General features: G+C 43.4%; 2 protein-coding genes and 2 non-coding genes across 4 annotated transcripts in view; 2 read left to right on the forward strand and 2 right to left on the reverse strand.

Moving 5' to 3' along the window:
* The window catches only part of LOC139402971 (uncharacterized), a 99,819-nt gene extending 94,127 nt beyond the window's left edge, over positions 1-5,692 (forward strand). The window contains exons 4-6 of the mRNA XM_071146790.1: positions 3,895-4,028; positions 4,446-4,569; positions 4,893-5,692. Coding sequence (XP_071002891.1) covers positions 3,895-4,028; positions 4,446-4,569; positions 4,893-5,692 — 1,058 coding nt within the window. The remainder of the gene's footprint in view (positions 1-3,894; positions 4,029-4,445; positions 4,570-4,892) is intronic.
* Positions 2,547-2,618, forward strand: trnae-cuc (transfer RNA glutamic acid (anticodon CUC)). The gene has a single exon. It is a non-coding gene; the product is annotated as a tRNA-Glu (tRNA).
* Positions 3,292-3,380, reverse strand: trnay-gua (transfer RNA tyrosine (anticodon GUA)). The gene is given in 2 exon segments: positions 3,292-3,327; positions 3,344-3,380. It is a non-coding gene; the product is annotated as a tRNA-Tyr (tRNA).
* A 4,914-nt stretch (positions 5,693-10,606) lies between the features above and the next one.
* Positions 10,607-12,525, reverse strand: LOC139402968 (ladderlectin-like). The gene is made up of 8 exons (XM_071146785.1): positions 12,461-12,525; positions 12,316-12,366; positions 12,142-12,198; positions 11,835-11,897; positions 11,471-11,562; positions 11,131-11,256; positions 10,777-10,876; positions 10,607-10,680 (listed from the first exon to the last, which is right to left on the reverse strand). Exons 1-8 carry the CDS (start codon positions 12,519-12,521, stop codon positions 10,607-10,609), a joined length of 624 nt encoding a protein of 207 aa, XP_071002886.1. The 5' UTR covers positions 12,522-12,525.
* Between the last annotated feature and the right edge of the window lie 4,416 nt (positions 12,526-16,941).

Genomic DNA, 16,941 nt, shown 5'->3' on the forward strand with positions numbered 1-16,941 from the left:
TGCGTGGTCCCATGGTGTTTATACTTGCGTACTATTGTTTCTACAGATGAGCGAGGTACCTTCAGGCGTTTGGAAATTGCTCCCAAGGATGAACCAGATTTGTCTTGGAGGCACTGAGTTTGAAGGTAGGCCTTGAAATACATCTACAGGTACACCTCCTCAAAGGATGTCAATTCACCTATCAGAAGCTTCTAAGCTTCTAAGCCATGACATCATTTTCGGGAATTTTCCAAACTGTTTAAAGGCACAGCCAACTTAGTGTATGTAAACTTCTGACCCACTGGATTTGTGATACACTGAATTATAAGTGAAATAATCGGTCTGTAAACAATTGTTGGAAAAATTACTTGTGTCATGCACAAAGTAGATGTCCTAACCGACTGCCAAAACTATAGTTTGTTAACAAGAAATGTGTGGAGGGGTTGACAAACAGGTTTTAATGACTCCAGCCTAAGTGGATGGAAACTTACGACTTCAACTGTATGTACCAGCTCACACTGGGAACCGATTTTCACTCTAGTACCCTTCCCTGGTGGTCTAGTGGTTAGGCTCTCACCGCCGCGGCCCGGGTTCGATTCCCGGTCAGGGAACTACTCTTTTGCTACATGTTTACTTGTGCAACCTGTCACTATGAATATGGAAAGTTATCGCACATATGTACCAGCTCACACTGGGAACCAATTTGCACTGTAGGACCCTTCCCTGGTGGTCAAGTGGTTAGGATTCGGCGCTCTCACCGCCGCGGCCCGGGTTCGATTCCCGGTCAGGGAAATAGTCTATGCTCCTTGTTTACTTGTGCAACCTGTCACTATGAATTTAGTAGGTTGTCGCACATATGTACCACTTCAAATTGCAAACTGATTTGCCCTGCAGTGTCCTTCTAGTGGTGCACCAGACCCTCCTGCAGCAAAGCACCCCCACAACATGATGCTGTGCTTCACGGTTGGGATGTGTTCTTCGGCTTGGGAGCCTCCCCCTGTTCGATATAGGACTCGTTTGCCTGTGGATATAGACCATTTTGTACCTGTTTCCTCCAGCATCTTCACAAGGTCCTTTGCTGTTGTTCTGGGATGGATTTGCACTTTTCGACCCAAAGTACGTTCATCTCTAGGAGACAGAACGAGTCTCCTTCCTGAGCGGTATGACTCCTGCGTGGTCCCATGGCGTACTATTGCGTACTATTGTTTTTACAGGTACCTTCAGGCGTTTGGAAATTGCTCCCAAGGATGAACCAGATTTGTGGAGGTCTACATTTTTTTTCTGAGGTCTTGGCTGATTTCCTTTGGTTTTCCCATGGAGTCAAGCAAAGAGGCACTGAGTTTGAAGGTAGGCCTTGAAATACATCTACAGGTACACCTCCAATTGACTCAAAGGATGTCAATTAACCTATCAGAAGCTTCTAAGCTTCTAAGCCATGACATCATTTTCGGGAATTTTCCAAACTGTTTAAAGGCACAGCCAACTTAGTGTATGTAAACTTCTGACCCACTGGATTTGTGATACACTGAATTATAAGTGAAAAATTCGGTCTGTAAACAATTGTTGGAAAAATTACTTGTGTCATGCACAAAGTAGATGTCCTAACCGACTGCCAAAACTATAGTTTGTTAACAAGAAATGTGTGGAGGGGTTGACAAACAGGTTTTAATGACTCCAGCCTAAGTGGATGGAAACTTACGACTTCACACTGGGAACCAATTTGCGCTCTAGTATCCTTCCCTGGTGGTCTAGTGGTTAGGATTCGGCGCTCTCACCGCCGCAGGGAACTACTCTTTTGCTACATGTTTACTTGTGCAACCTGTCACTATGAATATGGAAGGTTATCGCACATATGTACCAGCTCACACTGGGAACCGATTTGCACTCTAGTACCCTTCCCTGGTGGGGTTAGGATTCGGCGCTCTCACTGCCGCGGCCCGGGTTCGATTCCCGGTCAGGGAACTACTCTTTTGCTACATGTTTACTTGTGCAACCTGTCACTATGAATATGGAAGGTTATCGCACATATGTACCAGCTCACACTGGGAACCAATTTTCACTGTAGGTCACTTCCCTGATGGTCTAGTGGTTAGGATTCGGCGCTCTCACCGCCGCGGCCCGTGTTCGATTCCCGGTCAGGGAACTACTCTTTTGCTACATGTTTACTTGTGCAACCTGTCACTATGAATATGGAAAGTTATCGCACATATGTACCAGCTCACACTGGGAACCAATTTTCACTGTAGGACCCTTCCCTGGTAGTCTAGTGGTTAGGATTCGGCGCTCTCACCGCCGCGGCCCGGGTTCGATTCCCGGTCAGGGAACTACTCTTTTGCTACATGTTTACTTGTGCAACCTATCACTATAAATATGGAAGTTTATCGCACATATGTACCAGCTCACACTGGGAACCAATTTGCACTGTAGGACCCTTCCCTGGTGGTCTAGTGGTCTCAGTGTACTCTTCTGCTACATGTTTACTTGAGCAACCTGTCACTATGAATATGGAAGGTTATCGCACATATGTACCAGCTCACACTGGGAACCAATTTGCGCTGTAGTACCCTTCCCTGGTGGTCTAGTGGTTAGGATTCGGCGCTCTCACCGCCGCGGCCCGGGTTCGATTCCCGGTCAGGGAACTACTCTTTTGCTACATGTTTACTCGATTCCCGGTCAGGGAACTGCTCCTTGTTGACTTGTGCCACTATGAATTTAGTAGGTTGTCGCACATATGTACCACTTCAAATTGCAAACCTATCAATACCACTATAAAAATATATTATATGCCATTGTGTGCTTTTGAATAAATCTATGGTTAATGCTACATTTATGACATGAATACAAAAATATCCTCCTTCGACACGGATTTGAAACAGCGATCTAAGGATATAAGCATTCACCGTTCTGCAGTCCTCCGCTCTACCAACTGACTTCATTTTTCCTCATTTGTGAGGTAGCTTGGATTGTTTTTTAATTAGGAAACTGGAAATGCACGTTTGTTCTCTATCGGGGAATGTGCGAACAACAGGCAAATGTATATCTTTTAGGCGCATTTCCAGGGGTAGGAAAAGGTAGGAAAAGGTTCCTTTTTCGATCCGGATTTCAGCATTTACGGTTCCGGTCTTCCGCTCTAGCAACTAACTGAGTTATGGATTTTAGAGAACTGTGGATAAACTTGAATTGTTTTGAATTCTTCTGTATGATTGGATTCGTACACCTTGACTTTTCTTTGAGAAACTGGAAATGCACATATTATTCTCTATAGGGGGATGTGCGAACAACAGGTAAAAATATTTTGATGAAAAAGGGTCCTCCTTCGAGCCGGATTTGAACCAGCGACCTAAGGATTTCAGCACTTTGCGTTCTACAGTCCTCCGCTCTACCAACTGAGCTATCGAAGGGACATGGAAAAATTCTTGGAGCAAAAGGTACATGTTTGTATCGTAGCGTTGAGTTTAGTCTTCTCTACCGGATGTTGATCAACGTCAACCATTCAGCAATCGTGAGATTTCCGTGTATTGAGCCCTCGTCAGAACTGTCGACATGTCTCCAAACGGGTCTTTCCAGGCACAACTTTCTTCAATTATGGAGACGCTGACGACGTCTGCCGTTGCAGAGATTACAAAACTGGTCGATTACAGTTCTGCCCTTCTATTCTCGGAGATATCCCGACAACAGGGAGAGAACGACGCTCTTCGGAAGGCATTGTACTGTATGCAAATCGAGCTCGGGACCGAGAGACCAAAGCGGGGCACCTCTTCTGTTGATATATCTTTAGAAGTTCAGCTTTGCGACGAGATCCGTAAGTTGAGTGTGACGATGTTCTCTTGTAGCGACTGTAGCTAGCTCTGTGTAATCATGCATGTTGAAAGTCACTATAAGTAGCAAACATCACCCTTTTATTGTTGTGTGCAGAGAATAATAAAGGCGTGGGGGACCACAGGTTTCCGGACAAGCAGTTGGTTGTGAGTGAGAGGCACTATGGAGTGGATGCTGCCATCGAATTGGGCGAAACCAGTGCACCGCAGCGCAGAACAGTGAAGGAAGAAGTTGGTTGACACTCATATTTATGGTGTCTGGTCCATGAACTGCTGCATGTCAATGTTGGCCTAGCTATATGGATGGTGTATTGTATAAATTTATTATAAGACTAGGATGGAACAACACCTTTTATTATGGTCTTGTTTTACCAAATTGCCCACTTTAAAAAAAATCTTTAACGGCATATTGACAACCAATGAATAGCGAGTGTAGCAGTCCATGTTTTCATACCACATTAGAAACCCAGTGTGTCAGAGAGAAAAGTATTGATCTAAAATACGAAGGTCCTGTCGGTCAGTGGCAGTCACTCACCCATGTTGTTCAGTTTGTGTCCACATACAACGTTAGCTTTGGAGTGCAATGGCTTGAATGTTATAGAAGTGGTATAATGATAGTTTAAACATTTAACCTCCTATTTGTTGCAGTGTCCTGACGTGAAACAGGTCATTTTACAACCAGACCCTAAAGGTGAGGACAGGCCGGAGGAGGTTGTGGAGGCTAGTCACCCGGAGGAAGCAGAGCACATCATTATCGGTGGAGAAGGAAATGGTAGTTATATCTGACAATACTACTAACACTGTGATCATGTTGACAGTGTTCTGTTGTGTGAACTGCACTTTTTCTACCTGTGTTTACTGGCCCTTCTCTATTTGAATATGTGCATGTATGTATGCTAGGAGCCGCAACCAACATTTCCCAACAGGGATAAACCAGTTGTTAGCTTATCTATCTTATCTTATGTTAAAACCGACTTTAAATGAAAACTAACTTGAATGTTAAAACGCATGTTGTTCTGATACTTCCCACTAAACTACGTTGTCATTGTCAACAAATGCTCAAAAACCGTCACTTGACTCTCACTGTTTCTGCAGGTGGCCTGTCCCTAAAATATGATTTCCAGGCCATGGACGAGAGCCAGTCAGAGGCGTACCACAGCTCCACAGCAGAGCCCGAGGAAGAAGACACCAGCCAAGACTTCAGCGAGGAGCTGGAGATGTGGGTCAAGTCTGAGCCGGGGTCAGAGAGCGACACCCCCAGCTTCACCCCCAGTGTCGCAGAAAACAAGATGGTCGACCACCTCACGGGCAGGGAAATGCACGCCTGTTCATACTGCAACAAACGCTTCAACTACCGTAGCCAGGTGATAATCCACGAGCGGGTTCACACGAGGGAGAGGCCGTTCGTCTGCAAGCAGTGCGGCAAGGGTTTCTCCCAGATTAACAACCTCAAGAAGCACCAGCTCTGTCACAGGGGAGGGGAGGGGAATCACGAGTGCGGGGAGTGTGGAAAGGCGTTCTGCCACACCCAGAGCCTGAAGAATCACATGGTGGCAGCTCACGGCTTCGGTTCAAGGTTGGACTGCGAGACGTGCGGCAAGACGTTTCACAATAAGAAAGCTCTCATCGCACACTCCACCAGTCACAGCAGGGCTTTTGGCTGCGAGATATGCGGGAAGGCTTTCGGTACGAAACAAACTCTTAAGACCCACCAGTTCACTCACACGGGGGAGCGTCCGTTCATCTGCAACTACTGCGGCAAGAGCTTTGCCTACGTCTGTAACCTTAAAACTCACAAGAGGGTTCACACTGGGGAGAAACCCTTTGGCTGTGAGCTGTGTGGCAAGTGTTTCACTCAGAAACACTGCCTGGAGAAACACTTGTGTATAGATTAAAGAGCTGTAGATCTACAGAGTAACTGCAGCAAACTACCGTCTATGTTTACTTGTTGGCACCAAATGTTCCATGGCTGTAACGTTCTAATCTGCGTTCTGACTAGAATGTTGTGGTCTTGTAGTCTGGGTACCAGTCTGTTTAGCTAACGTTCCACTCCTTGTGCTATGGGCCACAGAGACTGGCCTTTCTTCAATCTCAGCGTTTAATATGCAGCTGGATTTTGTGAGGAGTTGCTGATTTGTTGTTGGAAATAACGTTATTGTTTGGCAATGGCACAGAGTACAAGGAGTGGGTATGTTAGCTAAACAGACTGGTACCCATGCTAGTGGTCTTGTGCTATCATGGGGGGAATTCTAAACCTAAAACCAAGTTTGTTGAACTCTGCGTATTCTATTGCTTTGTTGAGGAGACTTGAGTGTTTCTAGTAAAGTGTCTACATGTGTGTGGGACAGATTGATCTGTGCATACATTTATTGTTTTTTCTTATAATATCACATTGTTATTTTAGGTCATTTGATCAATGTTTAGTTCAATTTTAGCTGACATTTTAATTTGCACGATTGCGAAGTACATCGACAGTTACTACTACAACTTCTATCATTACTGTGGCGGTAACAATAGTGTGAGGGGATTGACACACAAAGCCAAATCACCCCTTCACATTCTGATTGGACAGAAATAGATCTCCCCCCTGTTGAGTTAGGTTTCTCTCAAAGTTTATTGGTCGTCACTAGCTTCCACAGCTACAAAGTCATAAAAACCGCCCGTTTCTACAGTTTCTCTTTTTACATTTTGATTTTAAACCTAACCACACTGCTATTCTTATACCTAACCCTAACCTTAACATGAAGAGCAAAAATGAAAATACATACATTTTTACGATATAGCCAGTTTTGACCTTGCGGCTAGTGAAAACAAAGTTTATTCTGATCAAGGTCGTTTTCCCTACTGACCTTTTTTACTGTACTACACATATTAGCCTACATATATTGTATTTGTTTGTTTTAACAAATGTAATTTTGACAAATCAGCTGGTATTCACTGTGTACATTATATCCAATCCATGCTTTAACGTTGTAATGATAAAATATTGTGTTCTGTCCTGATTCTGTCCACGTATATAGCATAACATATACTGTTGTATTTCATTGGGAAAACAGTTCTTGACCATACGTATTTCACTTGGTCTGGGTATTAAGTGTTGCTAGAATAACTTTTTATTTCTTTCACTTTCATCTTAAAGCTGCAATCAGCAGTTGAAACAATAACAAAGCGTCCGAGCCACCCCTGTTTTTGGTAACAAAGCACAAGGAGGGGGCTGAAGTAATGTACCAACTCTCAAATTCATAGACAGAGCTATGGATGCAAGGACTGACCAACCGTGATATCAAAATTATATTTTTAACCATGTTTTGAGGCTATGTAGTGTTTGTTTACATTTACTTTGTTTACAAACATTGGGATTTTTAAAAAGTATCTATTTGGTGTTCTTGGGGTAAAAAAATTGTATTTGGGGTTCTGATGAGGTATGACAGTTGAATCTAGCTCATGAGGCATTTATAGGTTATGTTCTTCAAGAATACATATTCATTTATACGTCCAAAATGGATGTAGCAACTGCGGATTGCCCTTTTAAAAGGGTATGTATTTATATGTATGGAAATGGCCGACCATGACTGTGAAAAAAACTTGTGGGACAGTCTTACAATGGATGGGCCGTCTCTGCGCACAAGCTAAACATGCAGATGGAAAAAGTGAGGGAGATGGCCCACAACACTGTCTTCGTCAACTCCTACTCACACCATCTCAGCACTGTTGACTTAAGTTGATATTTTGTGATCCGAGGTCGTTCCCCTCATGTTTGTTCCCCACCGACTGAGGTTCTTCAATGAAACTTGGAGTGAGGTGAATGCTGACCGACTACCACTGGACATCCTCAGTGAAGTGGAAAACACCTACCACGCATTTTACGACACCATCAACCACATTGGGAACCTGGATTGGGTAAATGGCGAATCATCCTATGAAGCAAACAATCTTGTTTAGAAACTTGAGGATTTCCAGTTTGTTCCAGCTCTTCACCTACGCGCAGGTTTTCTCCCAACATTTATGTTGCATTTGACACTCTGAAGCACAAAGCAATGGATGTGGCAGCCTGCAAAGCTAGCATTGAGGAGCTGGTTCAACACATCCAGAGCAAGAAGTCTGACTCTGCCTTTGACAGTGTCTACCAGAAGGCTGAGAGATTGGCTCAACACCCATGCAAAAGTCTCAAGTAGACGGATGACTTAGACCCTCTGACACACTTCAAGGCTGTGTACTACGAAGCTCTGGAAACCGTCATCTCTCAGATCCAGGTTTGTTACGCACATCTGGATGACCTACGCTTCCTCGAGCTGCTGGATCCAGCAAAGTTCACTGACATGAACATCCATTTCGCAACAGATGTGGTGGATAGCCCAGTGAAGCTCTACGAGGGCTTCTTCAACATGGACAGGCTCAGAGTGGACCTGAAGGCATTCTACATAGGCCAAGGACAGCAGCAGGACAGCCACAAGCTCTGTGAATCGCTCTGTTTCATCCGGTCCCAGAAGAACCCACTACCAGAGCTCTACAAGCTGATGTGCCTTGTGGCGACCATTGGAGTGACCTCAGCCGACGCGGAGGAAAGCTTCCCCTGCCTGAAGCGCATTCATGACTTTGTGAAAGGGGAAAAGTTGGACGATCAGCTCCACCAGAACATGGCCATGATGTGCATAGAGAATGAGGGTTTGTCACGAACTCGGGGAGCAGCACTGGTATGACAAAGTCACGAACCTCTGGGCCAGAAAGACCAAGAGAGAAGATGAGTTCATCACCAAGGTATGTCACCTTTAGAGAGTGTGTGTGTGGGTGTCTGAGTGTGTGCCAAACTATACCACTCTATTGTTTTGATGAAATGGCCTGGTTATTGTTATTTAGAGCAGTATGAATGTGTTGTTACAGATGTCTGCAGGAGGGTTGAAAGGACAGGCAGCAAAGAGGACCTCCTCAGCAACAGAGGACACTCAGGAGCCACCAGCAAGCATGATGACGAGGTTCTCACCTGAATGATCTGAATCTAGATTACAACACACAGGTCTTGCCATCATTGTATGATTTTTTTTGTGTGTAAATGAACTGAAGCTTACGGACAATGTCAAGGTGATGAGTTATTCACCATTTTTGATGAACAAATAAGGTTTTATATGTCAGATGGCTAAATAAAGAGCAAAATTCTGGATTATTATTATTTGTGGCCTGGTCCTATAAGAGCTATTTGTCACTTCCCACAAGCCGGGTTGTGACAAAAACTCACTCATTCTCATGTTTAATACATTTATTGTATAGTTTGTGTGTGGCAGGCTTACAATGATGGCAAACCAACAACATTTGTGTTTTGCTGACCCTGGTGCCAGAGGTGATACGCAGCTGGAGGTTGAATGTTTGAAGGGGTATGGGACTATAAAATGTTTGGGAACAACTGCCTTAGACAATTACCCCCTCCACAAAAATATACCATATGTTGAATGCCTAGGCCTAGTTTTTTTTAAAGTTATCTGATGGAATTAAATGCATATAAATAGAATGTCATTCCCATTCAAGTTAATTAACCCATTCTATTCATTAGCCATTTGTTTTAACTAGACAAGACCGTTAAGAACAAAGTATTATTTATAATTACAGCCTAGAACAGTGGGTTAACTGTCTTGTTTTGGGGCAGAATGACAGATATGTATCTTGTCAGGTCAGTGATTCGATTGGGCAACCTTTACAGTTTCTAGCCCAGCCCTTTAACCACTAGGCTACCTGCTGCCCCAAGAACCCACCTGTCGCCCCATTTAAAACAATTTGATTGCCGAAATCTGATCAGATAACATTGACCGGGTGATTGGACAGATATGAGTTCCCAGAGTTACTTTTATTTGGTTAGTAAATTATACTGATTACAGTAGAACCCCGATTTATTTCATTTTATAGGTGTAGCCAGCCTACTACAGTAGTTCAATCAACTCCCTTTGCTCTTGGTCGTTTATGCCAATGGAGCCCAGTAGGTGGCGGTATAGGCCTACACATTCCTCATTTTCATTAGTGGCTGGTGCGCTATCACCGTCACAAGAAGCCAGCAGAAAACGAACGGGTGAACATTTGACATGAGTTAAGTTATTACAAGACGTAGATAAATTTAACCTTGAGATGTATGTTTTTTCTGTGACATGTATTCATGATAAGTCATTTCAATGACAACCAGAAATGTACATCAGAATTTGAGTTTAACAAGTTGTCACCTGTCACTTTGTTTTCGTGAAAATAAATATTGTTTTATTGACAAGAACTAGTTGCACTTTCTCCAGGTTGTGTATGGCCTACGTTCATTGTAAAACGCTTTGTTTGAGTAGAACAACTTATAAAAAGGTGCCATTTTATCTTCTATGAATTCTAAAGTTAGTTTCCCCACCATATTTTGAGATTAGGTTATTTTACGGCTCACTTTTCTGCCATGTACAGTATAAAGATGTCAAGCCCAAGACAGATCTCGATAAATGGGTAAATTGAGGCTTAATAAATTGAGGACCCTCCAGCCTTTTTGTCCTCGTATCAAATCCTTTATACTGATCTATTTTATATGCGTAGAATTAAAAAGCAAATGTACCGGTCTTAGACAATAGTGCCATCTTTCAGAAAGTACCAGCCTATACAATGTCATAGTACTTTAAAAAATGTTTATTACTGGAAAACAAAAACGGTTGAGATACATAAATGGGAAATTACATTTGAAATCGCATCACATTTAGCCCTTTGGCGAACACTAGTCATTTACAGTCAGTAAACAGCCCACATTGAAAGCGGTTAGAAAAGGTGTCAAGCAATTAACAGTATCTTCGCAATGTTGACTAACAGCGATAGTTGTGCACGCAGATGAATGGTAATTGTCCGCCACATCCGCAGTTCCTCCACCCCTGGCCCACTACCAAAGGAAAAATGACACACAAAAAAAAGTAATGTCGGTCATTTCATCGGCTTAGTTCTGGGACTATGCTACATCTTTAGGTTCATGTCTTACCAGCAGATTGCAGGTACATGCAGGAGTTGCTGGTTGCGGTGCTCTGGCTGTACCAGTTGGTGTAATACATTCCTGAGCGGTCGATCCACATCCAAGTTCCCTGAGTAAACAAAGAGTCATAAGACTTAGCTGCACTACTGTCCCTTACCACTAACAGATCTGATATCATACCTAGCTGCATGATTCAAATATCAGAAGCTATTTAAACACAAGGATCAGAGTGTTTCCCGGCCATGTGCTCTGAGGGAAAACTCTAGGGCCCGGAACTGTTTCTTGACCGGTCACTGTCAGAAAAACTTGGGGCGCTACGTATGCTTAGATGGCGGAGGTTTTCAGGGCAACCCTTTCTCTCACCTGGAGGTAGAATCCACCTATCCAGGCGGTGGCTCTGTTGGCTGTTCTGGTTATCTGTTGCAGGTAACGATACTCGGGGGAGGAGCTGGCAGAGGCCAGGCTGGCGCCCAGTTCATTGCAATGTTCCTGAAAGAAGAGCAGGGGAGGTGAGGGGTGAGACACGTGCACACACTCACACAGTAGGCCTGCACATTAACAAAAGTGTTGCGCTCCCTCATAGTGACATTACAGTATACAGACACAAACGCACATTTTTTGAAAGTGAACAATTGGCAGTCATAGTAACATATTCAGGTCAAGATTTTAGACACTAAATATATTACATTGAGAAGTGCGTTACCTCGGCTCCGAACCAGGACCGAGGAGTGTTCACAAACATGTAACACTTGGACTGGTAGCTGAACCATCCGTCAGGGCAGAACCTGCGTGCCGCTGTGAAGACGAAAATAAAATGCAACAATGGTTTGACATCGCAATACAAGGAGTTGATATTGTCAGGAGTGTGAACTTTCCAAAGTAAAACGTTTGATCTCATAATGTAAAACATGAATGTTTATTTAGTCATGCTGGTGATTTTTCCCTCCCTGCTGATGGGAAACCAAAACATTATTTCATTGTGATCATGCATTGCACGGTATACACAGGCATCAATAGTAGAACCAGTGATGGTTAACTTAACATCATTCATCAAGGAGAGTCCCTACCTTTATCTTTAGGTGCTGCTGCAGCCACCTCAACTGCCTCATTCTCATCTTCTGAAAAGACACCTAAACACATAATAAGACAAGAATATCACTTTGAAAGCCACCAGCAAATCACAGACAATGAGATTCAATATATGTATTTTCATAGCTAATATTTTATACATGGCCTGTAGTTTAATTCGTTTGTTTTGTACCAATGTGAAGAAATTGTTATTGATCAGGAAATGATGTGATGCTCAAATGAGGTGATGCTCCACAATAGACATTGATGCTCTTGCTTGATTAAAGCCTATAGAGAAGAACTGACCTGGGGCGTCACTCAGCTTCTCCTCTGCTGCAGGAGCCTCAACCTCAACAGCCTCCTCTGCAGAAACACGGAACAAGGAAATCAATTTGACTTTCATTCAACTGGGAATTGGGAGAAATATTGATTCAGTGCTCTATTACTGCTCTCAGTACAAACATAATTAGAGCTACAAACCTGGGGCACTTTTTGGCTCTTCTACCGCCACAGCATCGCTCTCCACAGGAACTTAAAGGGGAAAACACAACTATTGTCATTATTCAGTAACAATTAATTACCCTGTGCTGTATTAGTGACATTGTTGAGTATTTGGCTGACTTACCTGCTGCTGCCCTAGCAGAGAGGGCGACACAAAGTAGTGCAAAGATGATCAGAACCTTCATGGTGGTGATGATGGTGGTGCTGCTTGTCTGGATGAAAAGGGAGAGAACGTGTTGGAGAATCAACTAGAGAGAATGATACACAATCATATTTCCCTACAGAAGACAACCTTAAAAATATAGCTGAAAGTTTATCATCACCACAGTAAATACATACATCTAAACGGAGAAAGGGAGAGAAAATAAGCCATGTTGAATGAGTCCGACACTAGGCAACAGATGCTGTAGGACTTACCTTTTGTAGTAGGTAAATCACTGTTTTCTTTAGGTACTCTTCCTCAGGTAGGCCAGTGATGGAGTGATGAGTGGAGATTCGTACTCTCTTTATATACTGTTGTGTCCCGCAAACTTTCACTTATGCACTTGCCGTGAATGACGAAACAGCGTTGAACTTTGACACTTTATGGCTTTGTGTTTATACTTCAGATGACATAACATAGTAAAAGTAAATCCAGGACACTGCCGTTAGTATGGTATGTTACGTTTCGTTTCAATTTGTGGATGTCCATCATCCGTTTCATATTATATGGTATGAATAAAAATGTGTCTGATATGTTACAAATTGCAATTCGTACAAAGTTATGAATTTGCAAAACATATATGTTACGAATTCCAATTTTTTGTGGCTAATGTTAGTTAAGTGGCTCAGTTTAGCTAGGTTGTTAATGTTAGCTAGGTTGCTAACGTTAGTCATGTTAGGGGTTAGGAGTTAGGTTAAAAGCTTAAGTTTAGGGGAAGGGTTAGCTAACATGCTAAGTAGTTGCTCCGTAGCTAAAAAGTAGTAAATATTTGCTAATTAGCGCAAATGGTAAAGTTGTCCATGAGAAGATTTCAAATCAAATCACATTTTATTTGTCACATACACATGGTTAGCAGATGTTAATGCGAGTGTAGCGAAATGCTTGTGCTTCTAGTTCCGACAATGCAGTAATAACCAACGAGTAATCTAGCTAACAATTCCAAAACTACTACCTTATACACACAAGTGTAAAGGGATAAAGAATATGTACATAAAGATATATGAATGAGTGATGGTACAGAGCGGCATAGGCAAGATGCAGTAGATGGTATCGAGTACAGTATAAACATATGAGATGAGTATGTAAACAAAGTGGCATAGTTTAAAGTGGCTAGTGATACATGTATTACATAAAGATGCAGTAGATGATATAGAGTACAGTATATACGTATACATATGAGATAAATAATGTAGGGTATGTAAACATTATATTAAGTAGCATTGTTTAAAGGGGCTAGTGATATATTTTACATCAATTCCCATTATTAAAGTGGCTGGAGTTGAGTCAGTGTGTTGGCAGCAGCCACTCAATGTTAGTGGTGGCTGTTTAACAGTCTGATGGCCTTGAGATAGAAGCTGTTTTTCGGTCTCTCGGTCCCAGCTTTGATGCACCTGTACTGACCTCGCCTTCTGGATGATAGCGGGGTGAACAGGCAGTGGCTCGGGTGGTTGTTGTCCTTGATGATCTTTATGGTCTTCCTGTGACATCGGATGGTGTAGGTGTCCTGGAGGGCAGGTAGTTTGCCCCCGGTGATGCGTTGTGCAGACCTCACTACCCTCTGGAGAGCCTTACGGTTGTGGGCGGAGCAGTTGCCGTACCAGGCTGTGATACAGCCCGACAGGATGCTCTCGATTGTGCATCTGTAGAAGTTTGTGAGTGCTTTTGGTGACAAGCCGAATTTCTTCAGCCTCCTGAGGTTGAAGAGGCGTTGCTGCGCCTTCTTCACGATGCTGTCTGTGTGGGTGGACCAATTCAGTTTGTCTGTGATGTGTACGCCGAGGAACTTAAAACTTACTACCCTCTCCACTACTGTTCCATCGATGTGGATATGGGGGTGTTCCCTCTGCTGTTTCCTGAAGTCCACAATCATCTCCTTAGTTTTGTTGACGTTGAGTGTGAGGTTATTTTCCTAACACCACACTCCGAGGGCCCTCACCTCCTCCCTGTAGGCCGTCTCGTCGTTGTTGGTAATCAAGCCTACCACTGTTGTGTCGTCCGCAAACTTGATGATTGAGTTGGAGGCGTGCGTGGCCACGCAGTCGTGGGTGAACAGGGAGTACAGAAGAGGGCTCAGAACGCACCCTTGTGGGGCCCCAGTGTTGAGGATCAGCGGGGTGGAGATGTTGTTACCTACCCTCACCACCTGGGGGCGGCCCGTCAGGAAGTCCAGTACCCAGTTGCACAGGGCGGGGTCGAGACCCAGGGTCTCGAGCTTGATGACGAGTTTGGAGGGTACTATGGTGTTAAATGCTGAGCTGTGGTCGATGAACAGCATTCTCACATAGGTATCCCTCTTGTCCAGATGGGTTAGGGCAGTGTGCAGGGTGGTTGAGATTGCATCGTCTGTGGACCTATTTGGGCGGTAAGCAAATTGGAGTGGGTCTAGGGTGTCAGGTAGGGTGGAGGTGATATGGTCTTTGACTAGTCTCTCAAAGCACTTCATGATGACGGAAGTGAGTGCTACGGGGCGGTAGTCGTTTAGCTCAGTTACCTTAGCTTTCTTGGGAACAGGAACAATGGTGGCCCTCTTGAAGCATGTGGGAACAGCAGACTGGGAAAGGGATCGATTGAATATGTCCGTAAACACACCAGCCAGCTGGTCTGCGTATGCTCTGAGGGCGCGGCTGGGGATGCCGTCTGGGCCTGCAGCCTTGCGAGGGTTAACACGTTTAAATGTTTTACTCACCTCGGCTGCAGTGAAGGAGAGTCCGCATGTTTTGGTTGCGGGCCGTGTCAGTGGCACTGTATTGTCCTCAAAGCGGGCAAAAACACACATCCTTTGGGTTGCTAGACATTCATGTTAAATGCCCACTCATCCACCCCGACCAACCACCCTACTTTATTTTTTGACCAACCACCCTTCTTTCGTTTTTGCCTGAAGTAACCTTCTGTCTTATGTAACCATACAAATGTAACATATCATACTAATTCGGTCAAATGTAACATATCATTCTAATTTGGGTTTACTATGTTACGTCTAGTCTTTGAGACCAGGCTGCCAGATTAGGAATTAAAATACAGCCTTTATCAATGTCATTTACTGTGTTCCAGTAAGCGGTGGTAAAATAAAAACAATGTCCTTATTGTGATCATGTCTGGAACGGTGCCCTGGAGATCACCTTTAATTCTTTGCTGTCCATAAACTGCTTCCTTAACTGACTTGATGTCATCCAAGGAGTGAGTCGGACATGAAAAAAATATTATGTTTCAGACTAACTTAAACGTATCATCAATATGTGGTGACTGGAATGGTATCAAACCCATGGAGACCATGTGTTTCCAGCCATTACTGTGAGCTCGTCCTCCCCAATTAAGGTGCCACCAGCTGCCTGTCTCGTAAGTAGCCTTGGCTTCTGCGAGCCGGAACGCCTCATATGAGCAGGAGCCTATCTTCTGTTTCTGCATTGTGAAGCAGCTTGGAAAAGATGCTAGTCTATTGCAATGGACATTAGACTAGTAAGTGTATGTTGTGTAGTAAGATGTTAGTAGCCCATGTGCATCACCCTAATCATTTGGTATTTTTCCCCCACTTAATTTACTCTACTGTTGGTGTCCACATCACCAACGATCTGTCATGATCCAAACACACCAAGACAGTCGTGAAAAGGGCACGACAAAAACATTTTTGACTTAGGCTGTTGTCATCTATTATGTCATGTTGTCAGTAAAGATTTATTGTAAATGTGGATTGTCTTTTCAAGAAATAAGATAATGACATTCCATACAGGATGGAAATTGGTCTACTGCGTTTGTCCCTCCGATATACAAACATACATTGAAGAGGCAATCTGCTGTTGCTACATCCATTTTTGGACTAATAAGTTAATGCTATGTACCCATTGATTCTTGAAGAATATAACTCCTAAATGATGAGTTTAGGTCAACTGTCGTAGCCCGTCATAATCCAAAATATAAGCTTGTTTTACTTCAATGAGTGTAAATAAAGTAAGTATAAACAAACACTATATAGCCTCAAAACATGGCTAAAACTATCATTGTGATCGATGGAAGGTGCATTTCCGAGTGGTAACATTTTTACAACCCCATCACTCAGCTTTTTTACAGGAACAGGGCAGGATTTGTTATTGTTTCAACTGGTGATTGCAGCTTTAAGCTTTAAATTGGAGAGACTGGAAATGTTAGACAAATCGCTGCAAAATAACAATAAAGTGATTATAACTAAATGAACATACCCCTACGTTATCTCAAGGTCAATAGTGCTGAGAAAAACGTACTGTAAATTGAATCAATCCATGTGTCATGTATTGTCATGTTGTGTCCTGTTCCTGTTCTTTCTCTTCACCCTGTCTCCCTCTGCTGGTCGTATTAGGTTACCTTTTCTTCCCCTCTTTCCCCCAGCTGTTCCTTGTCTTCTCTAACTACCTCGTTCACCCCTTTTCCCA

Source organism: Oncorhynchus clarkii, unplaced genomic scaffold (assembly GCF_045791955.1).
Source record: "Oncorhynchus clarkii lewisi isolate Uvic-CL-2024 unplaced genomic scaffold, UVic_Ocla_1.0 unplaced_contig_2111_pilon_pilon, whole genome shotgun sequence".
Lineage (NCBI taxonomy): Eukaryota > Metazoa > Chordata > Actinopteri > Salmoniformes > Salmonidae > Oncorhynchus > Oncorhynchus clarkii.

Excerpts from the sequence above, each read along its gene's own strand:
- LOC139402968 (XM_071146785.1), bottom strand. The coding sequence starts at position 12,521 with ATGAAGGTTCTGATCATCTTTGCACTACTTTGTGTCGCCCTCTCTGCT. Across the intron at positions 11,257-11,470 it reads GGTCCTGGTTCGGAGCCGAG|GAACATTGCAATGAACTGGG; the intron begins GTAACGCACTTC and ends CTCTTCTTTCAG. Across the intron at positions 10,877-11,130 it reads TAGGTGGATTCTACCTCCAG|GGAACTTGGATGTGGATCGA; the intron begins GTGAGAGAAAGG and ends TTGTTTACTCAG.